General features: G+C 39.0%; 1 protein-coding gene across 2 annotated transcripts; it reads right to left on the bottom strand.

The window, feature by feature from the left end:
- Window positions 1–62: 62 nt before the first annotated feature.
- On the bottom strand, window positions 63–24,732 carry PGM3 (phosphoglucomutase 3). 2 transcript variants are annotated; one of them, XM_019729554.3, is made up of 13 exons: window positions 24,612–24,732; window positions 22,612–22,817; window positions 20,496–20,680; window positions 19,062–19,129; window positions 12,266–12,399; window positions 10,547–10,742; window positions 8,555–8,712; window positions 7,797–7,880; window positions 5,452–5,550; window positions 3,803–3,916; window positions 2,737–2,859; window positions 1,513–1,686; window positions 63–504 (listed from the first exon to the last, which is right to left on the bottom strand). In XM_019729554.3, the coding sequence occupies exons 2-13, from the start codon at window positions 22,813–22,815 to the stop codon at window positions 415–417; spliced, it is 1,629 nt and encodes a 542-aa protein (XP_019585113.2). In that variant the 5' UTR covers window positions 22,816–22,817; window positions 24,612–24,732; the 3' UTR covers window positions 63–414. The 2 variants fall into 2 exon arrangements, with proteins under 2 accessions (XP_019585113.2, XP_074189343.1); XM_074333242.2 differs by lacking the exon at window positions 24,612–24,732 and adding an exon at window positions 23,019–23,145.

Here is a 24,732-nt window from a genome sequence, read left to right as displayed (position 1 = left end):
ATGATGAATACTGCAAAACAACATCCTGGTTAGATAACGACAGTGGAAAAGACATCCCAAGGTGTTGGTAATAAATAAGATTTAATTTTCCAGCAACTCTGATGAATTTTTCCCAGTATATATTATAAAGATAATGACTGAGTCATATATGTAAGCTGCAATGTTTTACATTAGTGAAACAAACTAGAGGTAAGTTTCATTTTTAAAAAATTGAATTTAACAAGTATAAGGATTAGCTGTTTCTAAAGCATTATTCTGGTAGTGTTTAAGAACAATCAGATCTAGAAATAATCCAGGAAGGTGCACAGTAAACATTATGGTTATAAATATGTTTGAACCTGTCACAATGGCAGTACTATTATTTTGTAAAAACTTTTTTAAAAATCCAGTTTCTCAAGAATGTAGAAATTGTCCTCAAAAACCCAGTTGGGGACTTTCTCCAACTCCTCCAGCCAGCTGAAACACTGCCAAGCCCACTTCATGTGCCAGGCTATCCGCATTTTCCTGCAAATTACATTAAAGGAGAGTAGATGAGAAAGACACACCTACCAGGTTACTTGCAATTAAGGGAGAGAGCTTCCTGATTTTGTTTCACTGACATATTTAAATGAAAACTTTTTTTCCATCTTTCAGTAACAAATTCCAAGACCTTTAAATTCTTACAAATCAGGTAAGTTCTTAATCAAATGAAGTTATAAAATTAGTTACCATTCCAAAACTGACTAAATTCAATAAACTAGTCCTTAAAGCCAACAAGGCTACAATTAGCCTGAGAGTAAGTAACACTAAGGCCCCAGATGTCTTCTCCTCACCCACCCTAGGTACTAACTGTATAAATGAACTGAAAATGTCTCCTGAGTGGCTAGGCCATCCACTCTACTTGGCCTCCACTGTGCAGACACTTTAATCAAGTGACAGAAAAGAGTATGTGAAGAGGGAAAATTGTAAAAATCCAGCCCACAAGCCTTGACCCTCTCAGGAAAACAGCAGAAGCAAAGAGCGAGGCTGTCATTTAAATGAAATATTTTGAAAAACAAATCAAGAGTCCAGAGACAAAGATAAATTTCAAGTAGCATGGATGATGGTACCAATTCATTTAGAAATGGACCTTGAAGCCAGTTATTTTCATAAAGCAACAGGATTATGTTTTTACAGGAGAAAAATGGATAATTCACTTCAGGCTGCATAAGCTTAATATGTGTCAAACTAAGTATATATTATTATGTCACAATTAGAAATAACACTTTCAGAAAGTCTAAAATAAATCAAAATATTTGGTGAAATTTAAGTAGATCTAATTTTGTTCAACTACGTGACTACTACTGATGAAAATACTTTTGTAGTCTTATGAACGTAAAAGGCTCCATAAACAAATCTGAAAGACATTAAATCCTTCATTATCACAGTGAGAGTCCAACACCCTTAAAACAGTTCATTTCTACTACCACCCCGCTACTACCTATATTATTTGACTCTCATTGCACATTTTTCCAACAGACGGTCCCAGCTTACTTGTGAGTCAGCTTCTGCATATACTCGGACTACATCTTCTGTACCAGAGGGCCGAACGAAAGCTCGGGAAAGCCTGTACTTCTTCACCAGGTCATCAATTGCCTCCTGTAATCCCGGGGGTGTAACTGCTCGCCTTTCGGCATCAGTGGTGCTAATGAGTTGCCTGTCTACAACCTGTGCACAAGTATATCATTTTTGTTACTATATATTACACTCCCTTTTATGGCTATTTCATTTAAACAGTAATAGAGCCACATATCAGCTTATTTTTGTACCACAAAGTATAATACTGAGATAGTGAAGTACCAGATTAAGCATACAATGAAATTGCATTAAAATTTTATCTACCAAAATCAGGGTTATAAATTTCAACATATTTATAGTTTCTCTGTTTCTTCAGTCTACAAAGAATTACTTTTAGCAGAAAGAGAACATTTCCACAGACCATCTTACAGTTACCACAAAATTAATGGCCAGTAAATTAATGGTACTGTATGACTTAAGTCATCAATCAAATATTCTTAGGTATTAAAAAAAAAAAAGGTAAGTGGCAACCTATTATGTAAGAACGTCATGAGGAGAATCTCCTAAATATGCCCAAAGTTAATCTAAACAATTAGCAGCCATTTCTGTAAACGCTGGCTTTTATATCTTTCACAAATCTGTTGGTGAATGTGTAAACTGGTAGAAATCTATATAGAAAATTAGCTATTTATATGAAATGCCTTTAAAAATTTTATCCCTTTGAGCCCCCAGATTCTACTCAGCATCTAGCCTCAGGAAGTACTCTGTGAACGAAGAATAATGCAGAGGGAATATTTTCACTTGAAATGATAGGCTGTGCAGGATTTGCTTCAAAATAATATGGTGGATGTGGAAAATGTAGTCCAATAGTTGAAATCTGTTGAATCTGGGTACATAGGGGTTCATCATTATTTTGTTCTCTACATTTTTAAATTTTCCAAAATAAAATTTTTTTACAAGTGATACAGAAGTTTGGAAATCAAATACTTCTCAAACAATAGAATGGTTAAGAGCCATTCTGCGCATTTTCTCACGTATTTAAAATTTAGTTAGATGGCATAAGGCATTATTTTCTATGTAATATGGATGGATGTATGGAATGAAATATGACACTTAGGAAATACTATAATATAGTGAGATTAGAAATAATAGGTTTTTAGTAATTTTCAGAAAAGAATAATTTTGCAATCTCACTCCCACCTTAACTTTGAGCTGTCTGTTTGGAAGATCCGTGTAGAGAGCATCCCACTGTTGTACAGTCAAACCCTTCAGAGCCAAGATTGCCTCAATCACCAGCATGTCGGAAATAGCATCACCAGCTGCCTGCAAGACGGGGAGACACAATGGAAGAAACCACTCCAATATAAGCACAGCCTGCATGTGAGTGCTGTCTTACAAAATCTACGCTTTCCCCTTCCCCCAGGCAGCATTATTAACTGGTGCAGACAGATACGAACATTGAGGGAAAGAACTGAAACTAGCTCTTGAGAAACTTGCCTTTAATCTTCCTCCTTAGTCGTAAAAATGAAATTAGACTGGGTAACTCTGAAGGTTCCAGCATTAACATCCTATGACTCAAATTTCTGTTTAGAACTAGATCCCTTCTAAGATATTCTACCACGATGACAAAAGCATCATACCAGGTAGCAGAGGAATAGGAAGCTTTGCTGTAAGTCACACCCGCAGTCGGAGCCATGTTCTACCACATAGATCTAAGCCTTTGTTCCTTCATTTGTAAAATGGGAATTACAGTAACCCCTCTCCCTGTGCTGCTGCAGGGATTATACAATGAGGTATGTAAAGTGCCCACGTTGTTCAAGAGGCTCCAATGTTTCTTCCACCGCTTTTCCCTGTCCTATGCTTTGCTTGCTCTTCATTGCCATACGCTACACTCTACTCCCAATGATCTGATCCCCATGAGACAACCAGTTACTTTTCCTGAATTTCCTCGAGGTAGGTTTAAAAAAATATGTTTAGCCACATATATACACTCAGCTGAGTCTGGTGACTCTACTAAGTCTGGTGACTCTAGGTGGAAGCTACTCACCTCACTATACTTGAAAATTTTCATTGTAAAATGTAGGGGAAGGGAAGCACATAAGTGTTCTGTCACTAACATTTCAGTGGAAATCTCAACCGCACATTCCACTATTGCAAGGAAGCCTTCAGGACTTCTCCACTTCAGTTATCTACACAGCCCACCATTCTGTCCACTTTGTGAATAATGTGAAAGTAAACAAGAGCCCACCGCCCCATCAGTTCTGACCTGGTTAAACAAGTTAATCATGTTTTCAAGCATCTTGGCAGCTTTCCTTTTCTTATCTTCTAATTCTTTTGCTAGCTGTTTTATCTTCATTTCAGCAGCTTTACTAAACAGTACCTGCAACAAAAGTGTACAAAAATCACAAAGCGCCATCCAAGTCCCAGTCGTAATTACTATCATCCTAGCTAAATCCCTCTTGAAACTCTCAATCTGGAGAAACTGAGGGGAAAAATAATGGCAGCCTGAGAATGTCTGAAATTAATATAAGATCAAAGCAGAACCCAAAAGATATTACTAGGGAAAAAAGATCCTTTATGAATTGTAAAACTAGTTATGAAGAAAATAATGCCTTGACAAAGGTGATCACGTACATGATGAGTTCATTCTGTTTGCCCTCAGCAGCTAAATCAGCTATGTGTAACCAGGTTCCTTAAGCTTATCTGTATCCATGTTGCTTTGAAGAACATAATTCATTGCAACTAGTTATTTTTGGTGGTTTTTTGGTCCTAAAATTATGAATATAAGCTAGGATAAAGTAGAAAGAGGGTTCACCATATTTATCACCTTATGGTAACAGTGCTGTGGGTATTTGTTGTACTATACAGCCTGTTCCTCACGATTCCTGTCATTGTGCAAGGCCATGCCCATGATTTGAGTGCCTTCAACAAGCCCAATACTGGGGAGCAGCAGCATTACCACACTCTGCTCTGCCACTTACCGAAACACATGTTTGTGGGTAAAATAAGGTGCAGGCTGGTCACGTGTTAGACTGGAACACAGCTGTACCCCCTTCATTTACCCACCAGCAGCAGGTGAGCACTTACAACAGAGACATTATAGCCTCGAAGCCTAAAATATTTACCACCTGCTGCGCTTTAAATTCATTCACCAACCCCTGCATTAGATCTCTGAAGTTGTATTTTTTATTGTATTTTCTAAGAACTTAAAATTTTTCTTTTACTTATATTAATACCCTCTAGAAGCCAATGTTGAAATTGAGGGAAATGATTTGAGGAAGATAAATTTTGTTGGTGACTTCAATACATTCATGAAATGAGGTGAAGTATAAAACATTTAAAGAAAAATTCTGAACCTTAAGACTATACTAAAAACTACTTAATGTACCTTAAAGTGGTGAATTTTATATGTGAGTTATATCTCAAAAAAACTTTTTAAATATTCTTTCTGCCAGGAGCCATATTACAATTTTTATATGCTTATTGCTAATTACTTTAAACTCATTTCCAATGTTTCTAACTTTATCCTGAAGCTATTTAACACTTTTCAATTTACCACACCTAGTGAACTTTCCTTTTACCACCTATGGCCAGTTGAAGGAAAATATTTTGAATGATGTATAGACAATCTGCTTGTAAAAAAAAAAAATTAAGAACTGCACCTTTTTTAAGAAATTATATTGTAAGAGCAAATTAGTATTTCTTCACACTCAAGGAAAGATCATTACAATCTAAGAGAGAGTCAGTTTCACAACACATAAGAATATATTATGTTAACTAAGTAATCAAATTCTAACACCATCCCAGAAAATCATTTCAACAAAGTAGAATATTACCTATTACTAGGTATAGAATTCCCACCATAAAAAAAAAGTGCCAGCTAAAGTCAGCTGTAATTGATTAAAGAGAACTTACTGTACCATGCCCATTCGCTTCAAAATAAACTCCAATATCAAACTCTTGAGCCTTGTGGTGCAAATGTTTTACACCAGTTTTAGTACAATAGACAGGTACCTATAACACATTTAAAGAAACAACAGCAGTTATTTAGTCGGCAAGTATTTATTGTATACCTTGTATCCCTGGGATACAATAGGGAATAAAACTTTCCTTCTGGATCTTAGTCCAGTGAGGAAGACAATTAAACTAGACAATTAAAATCCAAAGTGATGTTAACTATGAAGAAAAGTATTTAGAAACACAAAGACAAGGGAAAAGCAAAGTGAGGGAGATGAGGGTCCCCTTACAAAATAATGAAAGTGGGGGAGTGACATGATCTAACAAGAAATGACGGTGGTTGGACTAGCAGCAGTGGACAGTGCAAGTCTTGGATAGATCTGAGAGATGAAATGCTTAAGGAAAAACAATGCAAAACTGCAAAAAGGAGATCAAGATCCAATAAGATTAATATCTGATTGGATTTAGGAGACCTTAAGAATGGTCAGGGCTAAAAATATTTAATCCATAAGAGAATGGGTTAGCAAGGAACAGTTTCTGATGTACTCAGTTTCTTAAACAGGGTATATCTGAGCTATGAGAAATTTTTAAGGCAGGAAATAAGAATTAAAATACTAAAACAACAACCCAAGTACTGGAAATCCCTGTGAAAGGCAGGCAATTGGGCACAAGATGGGAGTACCTTGAGTGAATTTAATGTAACCATAATATTTAAATCACGTCACAAACTAACAGCCTCCAGATGTGATTTATGGTGCCCACCCACTATTTCTTATAAATCTGGAATTAGTTGCCAAGACTTAAAAAGGACATTCATATGAGAATTCAGATTTTTCAGCTCCTCTTGAAGAATCTGACTAAAGGTGATAGCAACTGGCTTGCGTACACCCTTCCTAGTCCTATCCATCTGCTATACTCATTCACTGTACCTATCCATGTCCTACAAGAATCTGACCCTGCCATTCCTGCTTTAAAATGAATGGAAAGGTGGCATTAATAACTAGCAAAATGCAGGAATCTTAAAAAGAATACCCAAAAGTTGGAAAATACTACAGTAGCTAGTGAGCAAAAGAGTAAAGGCAAATGGCTATGAACCCTCTAAGCTGAGGGCAGGTAGTGTGGTACAGAGGCAACTGGTGGGCATTAGGGCAATAATTAAAAACAAAACCTACCATCCCAGAAATTCTTATTCTCCACTGAAGAATAAGAAAACAGTTTTTATTATGGAATGAGCATTAAGCCAGACTTATGAAACACGTCACAAGCAATCTGCTAAGAGGCTGCAAAGACACAAAAATCTCACCCTTTTCTATAACTGAAGACAACTAGTGACAAAGATGCTCTCCTCGACCAAACTTCATTCAGGGTCCTCTGAGCCTGAACAGGTCTTGTCCTTGAGCATGTCTCCACGAGCCCAATGTAAGCAAGAATCTTGCTTAAATCAGAGCAGCTCGTCCCCTACTTGAAGTATCTGACCCAAGTCTTCATCAGTACCATCCCTAGGTGGTGTCTGCTCTCCCAGGCCTCTTTCGGCCAAATCCTGTTAGGCTGGTTTAGCGAGAATCCTCCCTGACCCCCACTGATGCCTCTTAGTAACTTTTCATCCAACTCCCTCCCCCCACATCTTGCACCTTGGCTATAAAATCCCCTTTCCTTGTTGTATTAGGAGTTGAGCCCAATCTCTCCCCTCATGCCACACTTGCCCCACTGCAAAACCCCAGGAAACAGTCCCTATACCTACTGAATAGGCCTAGGCCTCAAGTATGAAAACTCCACAGCATCATTTGTCAGTTTGTCCTAAATTTACCTGATAATTGGAGTGACCATGGGTGTTAGCTAATTGCCTTTATCCAAAGGAATAATAACACTTCCCAAATCTCTAAGAGAGGTAAATAGTTACAACTTGGAACCAACACCTAACTTAAACTCTCAGGCGACTGGGAGAGAGGGGCGCTGTCTTCCTTGATGATTATACTTCAAAGAGCTAAATAATCCTGAGCTGTGAAACTAGGTTTTTTAGCCTTTAATATGGTTTACACTCATCACAAAGGAACAGAGAAAAAACTTACAAGTTTTCTAAAAGAAATGCTCTAAGAAAAGGGAAGGGAGAAATCTCTTTTTGCAACAGGGACAGTTTAATTTTTTCCTATTTTTGATTTCTATTTACCCTTAAATGGACAAAAGCTCAGCTTCATGCACCACAACCTATTCACTTTTCTAAGGGCATTATTTTCCTCACAGGAATACCTTACAATGAAGTATAATTATTCAGAAACTACCAGAAAATGAAAATGGTTCAATACCTTCATAACTTCTTCAAGATACCGTGTTGAACTTCCATTTGCATATGCAGTCTGTATAACACCAATATTCAAACTTTCTTCAATCTAGATAAAAACAGTAATTACCTTGCATCAAAAATAAAGACACTACAAAAGCAAACATAAGGTCTAAAGGATGAGAAAATTATCAACCAGTTCAACTGTGCCTTAGTTTATGCAATAAATGACTCAGTGAAAATTTACACGTAGGCCAGAAAAAAAACAAATACTTTCTAACATTTTTTTAAAGTAATTCTACAAGGAATCCTTTATAAAGAAGTCTGTGATTTCACCTTTAGCTCTAGTTTTTTTAATAAAAGTATTTATTGAATTCTTGAAGTATACCTTTTCTAGATTATAAGAATTATTTCCCATTACAACCAATGAATCTAGGCAGAGTTCCAAAAGAGCAAAACAAAATCTCTCAGAGGATGAGATTTTCTATTTAACCCTGAGGCTTTGGGGAGTTATGGTGGAGCTCTCATTATTAAAGTGTCAGTTATGAAGAAACCAAAACTTCGTAAGCTTCAAATCATTAAACTTTGCCAGTAGAAAAAAAGAGTAACTTTGGGTTCCAAGACCAGTGCTCCAATGTTGAAATGACCATTTCTTTTTTAATTTTCTGGCCACAAATATAAGGAACTTCCCACAAATTGTGCCTCTGAGACATTCAACTGACTGCTAGGAACTTTTTCACCAGTAAATCTTGTTTTGAAGGGGAGTCAGTCACCCAGCCATACCTCCAACAGGAGCTCTTTAAGGAAACTGCTAATGAGTGTTGCTATCTTGTCACCATCTATGAGATGAAAATGGCCATCTGTGTCACGGTAGTAATAAACAATTCTGTCTGCATCTCCATCAAAGGAACAGCATCTTTCATTGGACTTCATTTCCATTCCTAGCACACAGAATAATTAAAAATGCATTTCAGTCTAAAAAAGGAGAATAAAACAATATAAAGTTTCAGGTTCTTACACTAGCTACAAGGGAAAAAGTTTTCACTAAAGTATAATCATAACTGGCCTTATATGTTACATGTAAGTATGTCCACTATGATTTTTCAAGAGATATTTAAAATTATTCCAAATAAAAATCAATGTATTAATGTTTAAATAGTACACAGGCTAACTGGTAGTTTTCATAGGGTAAATTCTTTCACGGCTAACTGAAAAAGAAGCATTCAAAATCTATACTGAAACTTGATATCATACTAAAATAAAATTCCATTTTATAAGCCAGCTGGTTTGGCAAGAGATTTCCCATAATTTTTTGAAAGCTCCAGGTATTTCTGAATGCATTTTATCTAATTCTATGATGTCCTTTACATATAAAAAATAAACAGCAATAGATGAGGTATGTGCTTTGATTCTCATAGGAGTGTTATTTGTTCACACCATAACAAGAAACAGAATTAAGAGCAAACAATTACAACTAGTGAGAGATAAATGGTCTGTGTAATTTGCATGAAGTTATTAAAACCTCAGCAATTGTTACATCAAATTTATTTGAAAATCTGGCTGTTCCTTAGCCATGACAGCAGCCGACTGACAAATCCAACATGAGGCAACTAAGAAGTGCAAGGTGTTTGTCTGGAATGAGTGTAAGGTTGACTCTGGGGCACACAAGCTTCAGGAAAGCCAGGGCCTACGGCTCTGCTGTACTGCAGCCCTAGTGCCCACAGCACGGTGGAGAGAGACCAAGGTTTAGTGAATGGATAGATGAGGGACACAATAATTAAACTGTCAAAGTAACAGTCAAAACAAGCAAATCAATGGAAAGGAGCTTACACTGCTTGATTAAACTGAAAAAGGAAATGCTGACTACAGTGAGGCAGAAAATATCAAGGAGAGGAACTGGATGAGTGTGTAGAGCTCTGAAGAAAGCAGGTCCTTCCTGTCTGAAGGGGGTGGGAGGCGCTCCACTGCAGCTGGCTAATGCCATGCGAGAATGGACAGTTTCTAATTTTGATAAAGAGAAGCCAGAGATTCCAATATTTAAGTGAAATGAAAGCATTTATAAATGGTGGCAACTAATGCAATTAAACACACAAGACACACATAACAGACCAAACAAAACACATTTGCAAGCCCCATCTGGCTTATATTAATTTTTGCTCCAAAAGACGCATTAGAGCTGATTGTCTGGCTAGGTCTTATTTTCGGGGAAACAGGGTAAGAACAACTCCTACTACAACTACAATCTGAATAACGGTGCTCCTCCTACATGCCCACTGTGGAAAACGCTGATTTGTGCAGACAATAGTAATTAAGCAGTTGCACTCCCTTTCCTAGTGTAATTCAGATAAGATGAAAAGTGATGCTACTTACTGTTGTTATCCTTTAGATCAGTGATTCTCAGCGTGGTCCCCAGACCAGCACCATCAGCAAAGCTTGGGCATTTGATAGACATGCAAATTCCTATCCTAAACCAACCTTCCCCCAGACCTACAGAATCAGACCCTATGGAGTTTTAGAGCCCAGGAATCTGTGTGCTGAGAAGCCCTCCGGGTGATTCTGATGCTTGCTAAATTGGAGAACGAGGGCTCTAGAATACCAATTTCTGACTTGGAGGACGCCTGTAACTTACAGGCAGAGAACAGTCCACATTCTGAATGTCACTGATGAGTGGGAAGATGCCCAGATGTCTAAAAGAGGCAGAGCCAGGACCACTCACTTGGCCACCTCTGTAAATGAGACTGGCTTCAAAGCTCTAAAAACAAAATGTTTCCATACCTTGTGGAGGTTTCTGATGACTTTTCACAAAGTCAGCCCCACATAAGTGATTCAATTTCCCTTTGGTCCCATCATTAAACAGCCGAACCGTTAGGACCTGGGAGAAGTAGTGTTCCATTTCTCTGAGCTTCAGGGCCCCTATGCCATTTGCACAGTCAACCTTAAGTGATCGATACTCATCTCCACTGCAGAAAGCCTTAAAAGGGAAAGACACAGAGAAGAAAACTTTAAAGTTCTAAAAGTAAAAGTAAAGCATAAAGCATGTATTCACATAGGTAAACATCTTCCATTACTTCAGTTAGCTCAACCAAGAGACAAAAGGGTACACACATTCAGATGAAAATTGTAAAACATCATTTAAAGTAAAATTTTAAAATACCTTTTGGATACTTTGACACTGGAACAATTTCACCGACTGAATGACTTATGGAAATGGGGCTTGTTAACCAAAAATTTAACATTCACAGCTGAAAGTCTTTTTTTTTTTTTTAAAAGGGGGGGGGTTTATTAGCCCATTGCTAGCAAAAAAAGAAGATTGGTCTTATCTTAGAGCATGGAGTCTAAACCACCAGCAGCATGGCTAGGTAGAAAAGACAAGTCCCGGAGTTTTGCAAGCGTTGTTCATACATCAAGTGGGGGAAGGGGGGGGGAAGGGGGAGAGAGGAATGTAAGCCACTCTGAAGGAATTTACATTAGCTGTAGACAAAGGGGACGCCAAAGGTGACCTGGGCAGTTCTGGGATAGGCGCAGAGTCCAAGGTAGAAGTGTCTGCTCCCTTGGATAGGTTGTGGGTGAGTCTGGAAAGTTCATGTGTAAATAAGAAGTGGAGGCTCCTGGGGTTCAAAGGTGCCTAGCTATACCCTTTAGAAAAACTGCAGAAATAACCACCTAAAAATTAATGTGAAGTCCCAAAAGACATACTGCAGGTGAGCAGTCTTTCGTTAGCTGGGCGACAGCTATTAACAGTCTAACTGTTCTGTCTCTTACTCTCTGGCTGCTGTGATTTAACTCAGAACATCTCAGAATTTTTTTTCTTGTCAACCTTTATTAGAATTTCGTCTTAATCAAACAAGTTCCCTTAAAAATATTATAATCTATATTACATGACAGTCATTCATATGTGGAAATAAACATACAGTGAATGAGCAGTGAAAAAATCTGTCATTCTCTTCATAGCATATACCACCACTAGGCATGTTTGCTTTTTATTTCTCCCTAATGTCATTCTCCTCTTCTGCCCATCTTCACACCCCAGAATATAAATTCTGTGAGGGATCTGTTTTGGTTAGCTGTGCCTGACAATAACAAACCCTTAATATTTGTTGATCAAATGAATTATACCCCTCAAATTTCATCCCGGTAGAACAAGCCAATTTCTTTAACAAGAAAATCTTTTTCTTCAGTAGATACCTCAAGTATGATGCCAATAGCACCTACATTAACTCACCTAAGAGCAAATTATTCTGAATGAAATGCTTATGATAATCACAAAACACCACCATGTTTGCTCCTCCAATGATCTCAGAATGTACTATGTACCAAGTAAATGCCAACAGTTAGGATACAAGGGCCAAAAATTTTGGAGCCCCAGAAAGAAAAAGGAGATATGCCGAATTTTTGATTAAAAAAATGAGTGACAAACTATGTAATTAAGATAAATTGTTCAATTGATGTTATTTTATTTATTCGCTTAAACTCTAATCATATTTAAGAGATTACCTGTTTGGTAAGTTCCACAAAGGCCTTAGAGAGTTTCTGGTAGTAACCTTCTATGGTTGCCGTTCCATACCCACCATGGGTATTTCGACAGCACACCATGTAGTGCAGCTGGGGCGTTGTTAACAAGCCATAATCTGTCAGGGAAATACAGAAAAGCAACGTACTACCTTTTTTTAAATGAAGAAAAAGTTTAAATGGATTCATATTGTAGGAATTTCAGGATGACAAAAGACATCTCAGAAAACATAAAACACTAACTTTCAAACTATCTAGATGTACAGATTTCCACTGAAATCATTACAAAGGCATGTCACATTGTGATATTTTAATTTATCATAATATATATTTAGTTTTTGTCCCCTTTTCTGGCAGAGCTTCTAAACCCTTGGCACTTCCTAAGCAAATAGAGCATAAGGTGTCATTTGTTATGAGATGAGATGACTTTTAACCTAGGCATGGAGGCTGATTGCCAGGGGAACCAATCATGTGATTAGAGGGTTGGAAATTTCAGTCCTCTCCACCTCTTCCAACCATCTCCAGGGAGGAAGGATGGAGCAGCTAGAGATTCAATTCAATCTCTAATATCAATAAGACCGGGTCTTATATTAATTTTTGCTCCAAAAGATGCATTAGAGCTGATTGTCCAGGTAGGTCTTATTTTCAGGGAAACACGGTAGCCAATGATTTAATCTATCATGCCTATGTACTGAAGCTTCCATTAAAACCCAAAAGGCCAAAAGGACAGGGTTCCTGGTTGATGAACATGTGGAGATTTGGGGAGAGTGGCGTGCCCAGAGCATGGAAGCTGAGTCTCTTTCCATATACCTTGCCCTATGCATCTCTTCAATCTAGCTGTTCCTGAGTTAAATCCTTTATAATAAAATGGTAATCTACTAAGTGAAATGCTTCTCTGAGTTCTGTGAGCTGTTTTGGCAAATTAATCTAACTCAAGAAGGGGGTCGTGGGAACCTCCAGCTTGGTCAGAAGCCCAGATGATTGGGATTGAAGTGGATGAGGGGAAGGCAGTCTTATGGGGCTGAGCATTAACCAATAGTATCTGATGCTACCTCCACGTACACAGTCACAACTGAGTTGTCTGGTGGTATTAGAAAAAACACACACTGGGCACAAACGCAATTCTAAAAGAAACACTATTGGTAGCAAAAAAACACTTTCAGTCAGGATAGACAAGTAACAAAAATAGAGCAATACAGAAAAGCAGTAATTGAGTTCTATTTCCAGTAACATTGCAAACTACATAACTGACATGAACCCTCCTGAAAAAAAAACAAAAAATGCTAGATAAAAGAAAAAAAAAATCTCTGTAAAAAGAACTGCAGTGCCAACAAGTTACAGAGGAATTGGGCCAAAATCTATGTGAAGAGAGGAAAGGGAAGCCAGTTTTGCTCTGTGGGCAGTACTCAAAACTAGAAATTGAGCTATGGTTTTCAGTGCAAAAAAGGTCCATATTGTTCTAAGACAGGGAGCCCAGTAGAACATGAGGCCCTCGTGAAACTGAAGCCCCAAGGGACTATTCTTCAGGTCTTGAGTGAGTCACAGTGAATAAGCAGCAAGTCCTCTCCCAGAAAAGCTGTACTGACATTGAGCACAGCGGAGGAAAATACCCATCCCTGAAGAGCCGTCGCCAGAAGCTCAGGCCTCCCATGGATTTCCAGCCCAATTCACAGAATGACATGGGTATAAACGGACCTTGTCATCAAAAACCATGTCATCATCAAGCCAGGTAGTGCCCCCAGCTGAAGCAGCAAACACTAAACTCTGCCCGAGAAAGTTACCTTCATCCCAAACCTCAAAAATGTCCCACAAATATTTTTTCAAGAAAAACAAACAGCTTATAGTCAAAAATCTAAACACACAAAAAAGGCACCATGAGTAAGAAACAGGAGGAAAAAAAGAGCTGAGATGGACCAATATCTAGTATGAATTCAATGATTAAATCTGTCAATGGTCTTCAAAGTCACATATGAGAGTTTGGACTAGAGGCAAAAAGTCATTTTAAGTTCTTGAGCCCTGCAGTTATACAATGGAACTGGTATTTTATGAAGGCAACTTTGGCTCTGCTATAGGTGTTATCAGATGGGAGGAGGTGAAGGAACTTCAAAAAATGCAGGAAAGAGCTTAGACTAGCTCAATAAAAGTGTATAAGGAGGGGAACAGGATATTCCAAAAGACATACTAAAGAATGAAACAAAAAGATTTTGTGAGCAATATCAAAATCACCAAACATCACCATCTATTCCAATGATCAACTCAGAAATCCAGAAGTCATTCCTCACCGCTCTATCCTAATCACACATCACAAAATTCTTTGAATTCAATATTAGTTTCAAATTTTTCCATTTCTCAATCATCACTCTTGCATGAACGAGGTCTGCCAATTAGGTTCGCCAATTAGGGAATAATGCCATGAAGAAAACAGCAGTGTACAAATGGATTAAACGTTTTTCTGAGGGGAGAGAAAATACGCCACTGATGAAGACAGGTCAGGGCGGCCAGTAACGAGCAGAACTGACAAAAACATACAGAACGAGGTCTGTCAATTAGGTGTGTCTGTATATTTTAAACAAAGGATTATTGCCTTAAGTTAATTTAGAGGGTTTATTCCATCAATATTTTCCCTCAGGCCTGAAGCTATATCTTAGCCTTGACTAAACTGTTTTCAGATACTTGAGGTCTTTGAGTTTAAAGAGAAGGAAGAGACAACATACCTTTAAGTTACTATATTTTAATCTGGTAGTTTGGGAAGTCATTATAATAATGAATAATGTTCTCTAAAAAGATGGGATTATAACTATTAATTAGTTTCTATACTCATAGACAAACCCCAGACCTAAAACACTAGGATTTTTTTAATAATCAGGTAATGGTTGAGTAAGAACATCAGCAAAAGTACTTACATGTTCCTAAGAATGTTCATGATTACATTATGAGTATCTTTGGGATAGTTAAATTCTGAACTGTTAAGACCTGAGATGTGGAGACTGAAGGAGTCCTAAGACTTCATTATAATATTAGGGCTAGGCCTCATAAATTTAGAATTAAAATGCATTTAAATTGTGTATTCAGAGTGCTCTAAGATATCTGCAAACTTTTCTGATTTTGACATAGTACACATACACACACACACACACACACACACACACACACAATGTACTTGTATATGAACATATTGTCATTGGCTGAATTGTTTCCTCCCAAAAGTCATATACTGAAGTCTTAATCCCAACTACCTCAGAATATAACCATATTTGGAAATAGGTCTTTAAGGATGTAATTAAGTTAAAATCAGGTCTTTAGGGTAGGCCCTCATCCAGTATGACTGGTGTCTTTATAAGAGATTAGGACACGCACAGGAAAGACCATGTGAAGACAAAGGGAGAAGACAGCTACCTGTAAGGCAATGAAGAGAAGCCTAGAATGTAAGCAACCCTGCCCACACCTGCGTCTTGGACTTCCAGCCTCCAGAACTGTGAGAGAATAAATCTGTGTTGTTTTAGCCACCAGTGTTGTTTTAGCCACCAGTCTGGTACCTTCTTATGGCAGCCTTAGCAAACTAATACACTTACACAGTATGACAATTAAATTCGTGAACTCATCCTAGAAAAATGCTACATATATCATTGCTGAACATCAGTATGGTCACCTTTGAAGTTACTCCCATTGGGAAGCTATGCACTGACGCCAGTGCTTAATCCACCCTTCAAAGCAGTTTTGGAGCTCTTTTTCTGGAATGGCCCTGGGAGCTGTCGTCATTATCTTTGATGTCCTGCATGCCATCAAAATGTCTTCCTTTCCATATTTCCTTTATCTTTGGGTAAAGAAAAAAGACACTGGGGCCAGATCAGGTGAGTAGGGAGGGTGTTCCAATACTGATTTGTTTACTGGCTAAAAACTCCCTCACAGACAGTGCCGTGTGAGCTGGTGCATTGTTGTGATGCAAGAGCCATGAATTGTTGGCGAAAAGTTCAGGTCGTTTTCGTCTTTTTCACACAGCCTTTTCAGCACTTCCAAATAGTAACCTTGGTTAACTGTTTTTCCAGTTGGTACAAATTCCTAACAAATAATCCCTCTGATATAAAAAAGGTTAGCAACATTATTTTGACTCTTGATCTGGACTGAAGGAAAGTTTTTGATCATGAGAATTGGCTGACTTCCATTGTGCACTTTGATGTCTTGTTTCAGGGTCATAGTGGTACACGCATGTTTCATCACCATTAATAACATGGCCCAAAACATCATCTTGCCTCTCCAAAAGGTCTTGGCAAACTTTGACTCTCCTTTGCTGTTGTTCATCAGTGAGCTCCTTTGGGACCATTTTTGTACACACCTTTCTCACGCCAAGATTTTCAGTGAAGATTTTCCTGTTTATCAATGTTTACTTCGTCTGCTATGCTTCTCACAGTCAGCTGATGATTTTGATACACAATTTGAGGAATTTTTGCATTCTTTTTTGTTAGTTTTGCTTGTTACTGGCCGCCCTGACCTCTCTTCATCAGGGGCATATTTTCTCTCCCCTCAGAAAAACGTTTAATCCATTTGTACACTGCCGTTTTCTTCATGGCATTATCCCCATAAACTTGGACTAACATGTCCCTGATTTCACTTCCACTCTTGCCAAGTTTAACAAGAAATTTAATGTTTGTTCATTGCTCCAATTCAAGCTCTGACATTCTCGCAACGGCACAAAAAAACATGCAACAGCAATGAATGCCACTCAGCAAGACACCGCCACACGTCGACACGAATACAGCTGTGAGACACTGACATACCAAGGTTATGAAACCTTACCAGGCTATTTGTAGCGCTGCCAACGTAAGCGCACCGTGGCAAGTTCGCAAACTTAACTGGCAGACTTCGTACTATACATGTCTCTTTTCCTTTCTTACAACTTTCCTGTGTCTCTCTACATAATAGCCAGTGACTGGAGTAAAATGAAAAATGTGATCATATTTTCATACATAAAAACCCTTCAGTGGAGTCCCACTACATTTGGAGAAAAACCTAAGTCCTTATCATGACCTATAGGAATGACCTGGCCCCTACTATCTCACTAACCTACCCTTATCTTCCACTAGCTTCCCCCATTCTCCCTATACCGCAGCTCCATTAACCTTCCATTTCCTGAAATACACTAAGCTGAAGAGAGAAATGAAAGGTTAAAAAAAACTCTCAATTTTTCTAAACGAAAACAATAGAAAAGTGACAGTTCTAGAGACAGAATGAAAGTGCTAAAAAGATCAACCATTCAGGGATGGTAGAAATGCAGTTTTGGGCAGAGTGAATCTGGGGTAGGGCCAGGCCACCTGGTAGACATCATTCAGACCATCCCATTATAAACTGCAGGCCAAGCGACTCAGTGGGTCATGGAATCTACTTAGTGAGACACACCAGCATTTCTCCATTTGTAAATGAAACGAATGTGTCTCGTGCAGTATGGGTACGTACTGTTCACAGAGATTTTTATTTCAGTTTATACACAAACACATCATGATGTAAAGTGGGTTTTTTACTATGGGTTGTGAACACAGTGAAAGACTACTGGGAGATTGTAAATAACAGGCATTCAGAAAAGTCTGATGAATAAATGAGTGAATAAAATACATAGCTGGAGCTAAGGCAGTGAAGATGATCATTCAAACATCACGCAAAATGAGAGAAGTGAGGAATGCTCATACTAAGAGACGGAAGAGGAGCCCACAGTGCAGACCAATCAGGAGTAGTGGCCAAGGAAGTAGAAGCTTAAAAAAAGAAGGAGGTCACAGTGTGGAAAGCTACCAAGACATCAAATGAAATACAAAATGTTAAATACAAACTCTGAAAGTTTTTAGGTTGTAGATCCCTTTGAGTATCTGACAAAAGCTATGAAGCCTCTCGAGAAACTCAGTGCAAGTACAGGTAACACTCTGCACTGTATCAGGAGGGCCAAGGGGTCCCTGCAGCTCACCCAAACCCTCCCCACGGGTCCCAGGCCCAGGTTAAGAATCCCCACTTTATAAAAGCCACTGGATTTGGCAATCAATTCAGATGAGTGTCAGGAGACATTTCACTGGACGGACAAGTATGGAGACTGGCCTGTAGTAGCCTAAGCAATGACCTAAGAAGAACAAAGAGAGAAGCAAGCCGTGTGCACTCTTAGATGAGGCTAGATTAACTGTGAAGGAAGGGAAGATACCAGAGCTGGAAAGGAGGGAGGAAAGGTCAGAAAAGACATTTTTAAATGAGAAAAATCTGACACTAGGAAAATTCACTTCCAAGCACAGTGGCACACCGATGTGAGAAGATTCTAGCCTCTGTTTCACTGCATTTAATACTTCATTTGATAGAACAGGAAAAACCACCTATCAAAACTTAAACTGATGATTGTAAGTAGGCCGAAGATATTTTCTATCACTATTTGACAGGTAACAGCTGATTCCACACATGATCAGCTATTAAGGGACACCTGATATTGACAAACACTCCCCAGAATGAACATCTTCAACTAATTTCAAGAGTTTTTATATCAAGAAATTCAGCCTTACTAAAGTAAATAAAGTTGTTAAAGGTCAGTGTTTCCTACATATAATATCCTATAGGTAAAACAAAATATGTATACCCAGAAATTTTTTTAAACGTTTTTGAATTCTAAACTCTAGTACTTCACATTTAAGAGTTCAGTTTTTAAAAAATTTGTTTATTTGAATTTTCAAACTTTTCTAAAAAAACATGTATTCCTTTTGTAATTTCTACATTTTATAAAGATTAATTAAATTTACAACTCAGGATAACTACATACCATGGAATTGACCTCCTAAAACAGTGACGCCATCTATTACAGACTGTGAAAGTTTCTTACTGCTAGGCCTAGGAGAAAAAAGAAAGAAAATAATACATCCCATCCTGAAACCAACAGGGTTGCTAGTTTTGAAAGCAAATGCTGAAATTACGTGCTACAAATTTCAGAATAAGCTCACTATATTTGAACTGAAACCTGCCAAATCTGAAAACTGAAAAAATAATCCAGGTGAAGTACAAGGATTTTCCAGTAGTCTTTCACAATGTATTTCTTGAACAGATTTTCACTTTTAAATGAATTTAGAAAATAGATATAAAGGATACACTAATGACTCCATACCCAAATACCTTTCCAAGTGTGACAATAACTACACATACACTGCCTCAGAACAGTAACAAATACTGAAAGCCGTGTGTAATGCAGTACTGAGTATTAAACCATCATGGCTACAGAACTTTTCATTTTAAAAAGTCAGGACTAATTATTTATCAATCTGAAAACAAAGCATATCATCATATAACAGCATTGTAGAAAAAGGTGTTCTACAACATTTAAATGAGTGAATAGGTAAGAGGCAAATGCATGTGGGATGGCTTTACTGAGAGAGAATTTGCTCCAGAACATAAGTCCTTGGGCTATTTCTGCTACCTACAAATACCAGTGATTACAAAGGCAGGTATTTGGAAGTCCCTCTGATAACACACTTAAGGGTAAAACAGCAGTCCAAGGCATTAGGAAACTAGGAATCTCCTTTAGAATCTCTTCCTAAAAACAGCTCTTATGCAAGTGAATGCTTCTGTTTCAAAGTACACTTTGAATCTAACATTTTATAAAAATATCTTTTTGTAAAGGAAGGGAAAATCTGCCAAATATGACAGATATGTAGAAATAAATTGTTAATGTTTTACAGTGAACTATAGCGTGGGAAAATGAGAGAATATCAACCAACAATAACAGATTACAAAATAAATCTCTAAAAAAACGAGTTAAAATCATGTGCTCTTACTGTAGAGGGGCAAAAAAAGTAAATTTATAGAAGGGGTAGGGAGACATTTGTTAAGTGCTTCTCTCATGCCAGGAAATGAGTATTTTACATACATTATTTAATGTAACCGTCACAAAAACCTTAGGCCTTATCATTAGGCCATATCATAAGGCCTGCATTATGCCTTATCAACATTTTATAGACGAGCAAAGGGAAGCTCCAAAAGGCTAAATCATATAGTAAGAATTGGAGTTGGGGTTCGGACTCCAAAACCCAAGTTGCAGTGGTGACTTAGGTCCCACATCCTACTGCAAAGGCCAGGCAGGGGAGACCATCTCAGAGCAGTTCTATTTTACTTAATGCTTTTGATTTGTCATGGGTACTAAAACTGATACAACCGCTTATACTGAGTTCCCAAAGCCGCTTCCACCAGTAACTGCAACGGTCACCTGGTGTCTCTACCAATCACTATGAAGGCCTTTTGTTGCAGATCCACGGCTGCTTTCTCGCTGATGTCCATCAATACTCTCTGCATATCTTGTTCCTCAGCATTTGCCAAACAAGTAGCATGTTCCTCCCAGGAAGGTGCCAACATTTCACCCAAAGGATCAACCAATTTGACACCATTGTCTTCCTTAAAAGAAAAACAAACAATAAGTAAACTCAACCTGTTTTCCCTCAACAAAAGACTGTGAGGGCTGAGCAGCTTCACCAGTGACCTCTACTGAATGCCAGGCACCAGAGTAGGTGTTTTATATACATTAGCTCACTAAATCCTCATGACCCACGTATCAATCTAATATTCCTATTAGTATTATTCCAACCTGAGAAATGGAGATTCGGAGCAAATAATTTGCTTATGTTCATACACTGAGAAATATCAGTATGAATATTAAAACATTAAGTCTATATGACGCTAACCCCAACAGACATTATGCTACACCAACTTTTTTAAAAGGCCATCATGTGTGCATTAACCTTCAGTTAACTGACGAGGGCACATCTAGAACAGAATGAGGGCACCTAGAGATTCTTCCAGCTATGATTCTGGAATCTAAGAACCTCATGGCCAGTATGCATCAACCAGTAGGTGACACAGAAGCTGAAAACTGACTCCTCACTCTGTTCTGCTCAAATTTCTGGGGGGGAAAAAAGTATAGTTCAGAGTGAATGTCAACTGAAGGAAACAGCTCACAATAATTTTAAGAAGTGCTTCTGGAGCTAGCAATAAATGTGGGGCTCAGCCTACAAGTCATTAATCAATTACAGTGAATTTGACATTTAGACACGTGAGCATTCACAGTGAATGCTCATACAATTAGAAGATGGACAAGCAACTTGTTTGAGGGGAAGAGGTTATAATCCTTCATTTAGTTACATCGCTTTAACTTGATGCTGACTTAGCTACAAAGGCAAAAATCACATGCCCTAGCAACAAAACAGAAGTATATTATTCAAACCATGTATTAGTTAGCTACAGGCAGAACAGAATGAAACAGTTTGTGTCAAACGGAACTCTTTGATAAAAACTTATCATAGGGCCGGCCCGCTGGCTCAGGCGGTTAGAGCTCCATGCTCCTAATTCCGAAGGCTGACAGTTCGATTCCCACATGGGCCACTGGGCTCTCAACCACAAGGTTGCCAGTTCAATTCCTAGAGTCCCACAAGGGATGGTGGGCAGCGCCCCCTGCAACTAAGATTGAACACGGCACTTTGGGCTGAGCTGCCACTGAGCTCCCAGATGGCTCAGTTGGTTGGAGCGTGTCCTGTCAACCACAAGGTTGCCGGTTTGACTCCTGCAAGGGATGGTGGGCGGCGCCCCCTGCAACTAGAAAACTGCAACTAGATCTGGAGCTGAGCTGCACCCTCCAAAACTAAGACTGAAAGGACAACTTGAAGCTGAACGGCACCCTCCACAACTAAGATCGAAAGGACAACAACTTGACTTGGAAAAAAGGCCTGGAAGTACACACTGTTCCCCAATAAAGTCTGGTTCCCCTTCAATTAAAAACAAAACAAAAAATAAACAACAAAAAACAAAACTTATAAATACTAGAACGAACCATATGCCTCCCATCAGTATTCTGCCCAAAGCTCACTTTTGGATGCCTGGGACCACCTATGTGGCTGTTTATTCAGAATAGGAAAATATTCCCTAGCTATAGAAAACCTGTCTGAAATTTTTCAAAACGTGCTAAGTCGTCCCAAAAGTTTGTCCTCCCCTCCACCCTGCTTCCAATCTCTTTTATCTCTGCTAAATAAACAGAGGTAAGACTGTTTATTACTGATACTGTAACAATACAACTAACTAGGAAAGACATTCTGTTCTTTCTTTAATATGGCTACTCTCCAAAAAATTACAATCTCATTTCATTCTCTCCACACCCTCCAAGGAGTAGTCATGAGCTAAATGACCGCTCATTAAGAAAAAGTTCTTTCAAATCCAAAGGCAAATAATGGGAAGGCATTTAGAATTAGAGTTTATACTTTGGGTCAAACTGCTCAGACACTACGGTTTGGTCTTGTGAATAAAGTTTTGCTTTATCAGAGCACTAAATGCATTACCTCAGGGTTGTGTGATGCTGTTACCATGACTCCTATTGTAGATTTTGTCTGTTTTGACCGCAGGACAGCTAATAATCCCATGCGAAACATTACATGATCAAGATGTTCCGCTTTAGCTCGAAATCCAGCAGTCCCATATTGAAGAATGAGTCCATTGGGCTTGGTATGTAATGCTGAGTGTTTTGTAATAGCATCTAAATCCATGTCTACAAAATGAAGGAATATTTTTCAGGCATAATAAGAAATCTTGCAAGGACCATTTGCTTCAAAAACTGCCACCCCAAACTAACAGGTATACCTCATTTTGAACTGCCCACTGCCCCCACCAACCCCTCCCCCCCAAAAAAAAAAGAACCATGTGTGAGAGAAAAAAGGATGGCAGAGTAAGTCCTGGAAGTTAGGATTACCTAGGAGACCTTGCCCAACTTATACAGTCCACTCCAGCGCAGATTCAGGGCAGAGATCAGGCTGTCTCCAACTCATGACACATTTTGACTCCAGGGCAAACTTAAAATGGTCCACTCTCAACTAAAACGCAGATTTCATACCTAGATTCAGAAACTCCTATGATATCAAAGTTCACCTCATTTTAGATAAACACAACTTGAGCCTGGGCCTCAGTTAAATAACCTAAATTCACATGGGTAGCTGGTGATAACGTGAAACCTGAATTCCTATTCTCAAATGGACTAGACCTACATATCCAAAATACCTGAGAAATCTGTGTAGTTTTGCAATTCTTCCCAGGCTACAAAGACATATTCCCAGAGGAAAGGCAAAGGGTAACAGCTTCCTCTCCAAGACTGCCTAGACCTCCTAATACATCTTGTGGTGGATTTTTCTATTTTCATAAGGGTGAATCAGGACATCCTTCTAAACGAAGGTCTGAAACTCACAACATCTTCTTTTTACCTTTAATTTAAAAAAATCAAACATCGACCATTAGTCCACTCGCCTTAGTCCATTTAGCCAATTCCTTCTCTGGGATACTCCAATTTTAAGTGGAACTTGGGGTTTCCAACCTCAGTTGTACGTAATATATTCACTTCCTGGATCAGTTCCATTTCCTGTTAGCCTAGCGACGAGCAGCAGTCTCACAGCTACCAGCCTGACTACAAGCATACCTGCTAGATATTAGGGCTTGGTTCCAGACAACTGCAATAAAGTGAGTATCGCAATAAAGCGATCGTAACAACGTCAGAATCGCAATAAAGCCAGGCAATCTTTGCTGGTGGAGGGTCTGGCTTTCAATTTGTAAAATTCGCAACATCTGTGGAGCCCAATAAAGCTAACGGCTATAAAATAAGGTAAGCCTGTATCTTGTTTTCTTTATTGTCCTTCATTGCTTCAATGAACAAAGGTTAAAGAAAATAGTGAAAAATGTTTGCTTTTGTCCAGTTGGGAAAATGCGGGCATTCAGCAAGCTGGCTCAGTTTGGGTCCAAAGTGATTAAATCTCTTTCACAAGCATGAACACATTTTGTTAAAAACTGACCAGTCGGCAATGTGTCATGATTATTCATAGGGCGTACACCAGCCCTGTTAAATCCAGAAGGTCTCTTTTAAAATGTTAAGATAAAATGCATCGACTCGTTAATGAGTTTTAGGTCCTAAAACTACTTTCAGTGGTTACTTTTATTAAAAGTACTTATTTCCAAACGCACAGGGCCTCCACTCTGAAAAAGTTAAGCGTGCCCTTCCCCCTCATTCCATCTTCAACACTTCCTCCGCTCCTCTCTCCTCCCAGCTCCGCGAATCACCGCACTTTTCCCGGCTCAAGGCCCAGAAGGCCCTAAGTCCCCGCCCAGGCCAGTGAACGAGACCGCCCAGCTCGAGACCCTCGGGCCGGCTCAGCAGCTACTCCCGAGGCGCAGTGGCGGGTGGGTGTGCCCCGCGCGCGGCGCGTCGGTCAGTCCGCTAGCCTGCCCACTATCCGGGGTCGGCCGAACTCCTGGGGACCGGAACGTCCTCTTTCGCCACCAAGCCCTGGGGCTCGCTCACCTCTGCAGGAGACTCCCCGTCACCTCCAAGGCGCGGAGCCACTACTTCTCGGCGGTGCCTGAAACCAGCCTGGCGCTCTCGGAACCCGCAGACGTGGCTCTGCGTGGCTTCCGGCTCTCCG

The sequence above is a fragment of the Rhinolophus sinicus genome, chromosome 2 (genome assembly GCF_057876585.1).
Source record: "Rhinolophus sinicus isolate RSI-liver-muscle chromosome 2, RSI-T2T, whole genome shotgun sequence".
Taxonomy (NCBI): domain Eukaryota; kingdom Metazoa; phylum Chordata; class Mammalia; order Chiroptera; family Rhinolophidae; genus Rhinolophus; species Rhinolophus sinicus.
This window is presented reverse-complemented; position numbering and strand designations above follow the sequence as displayed.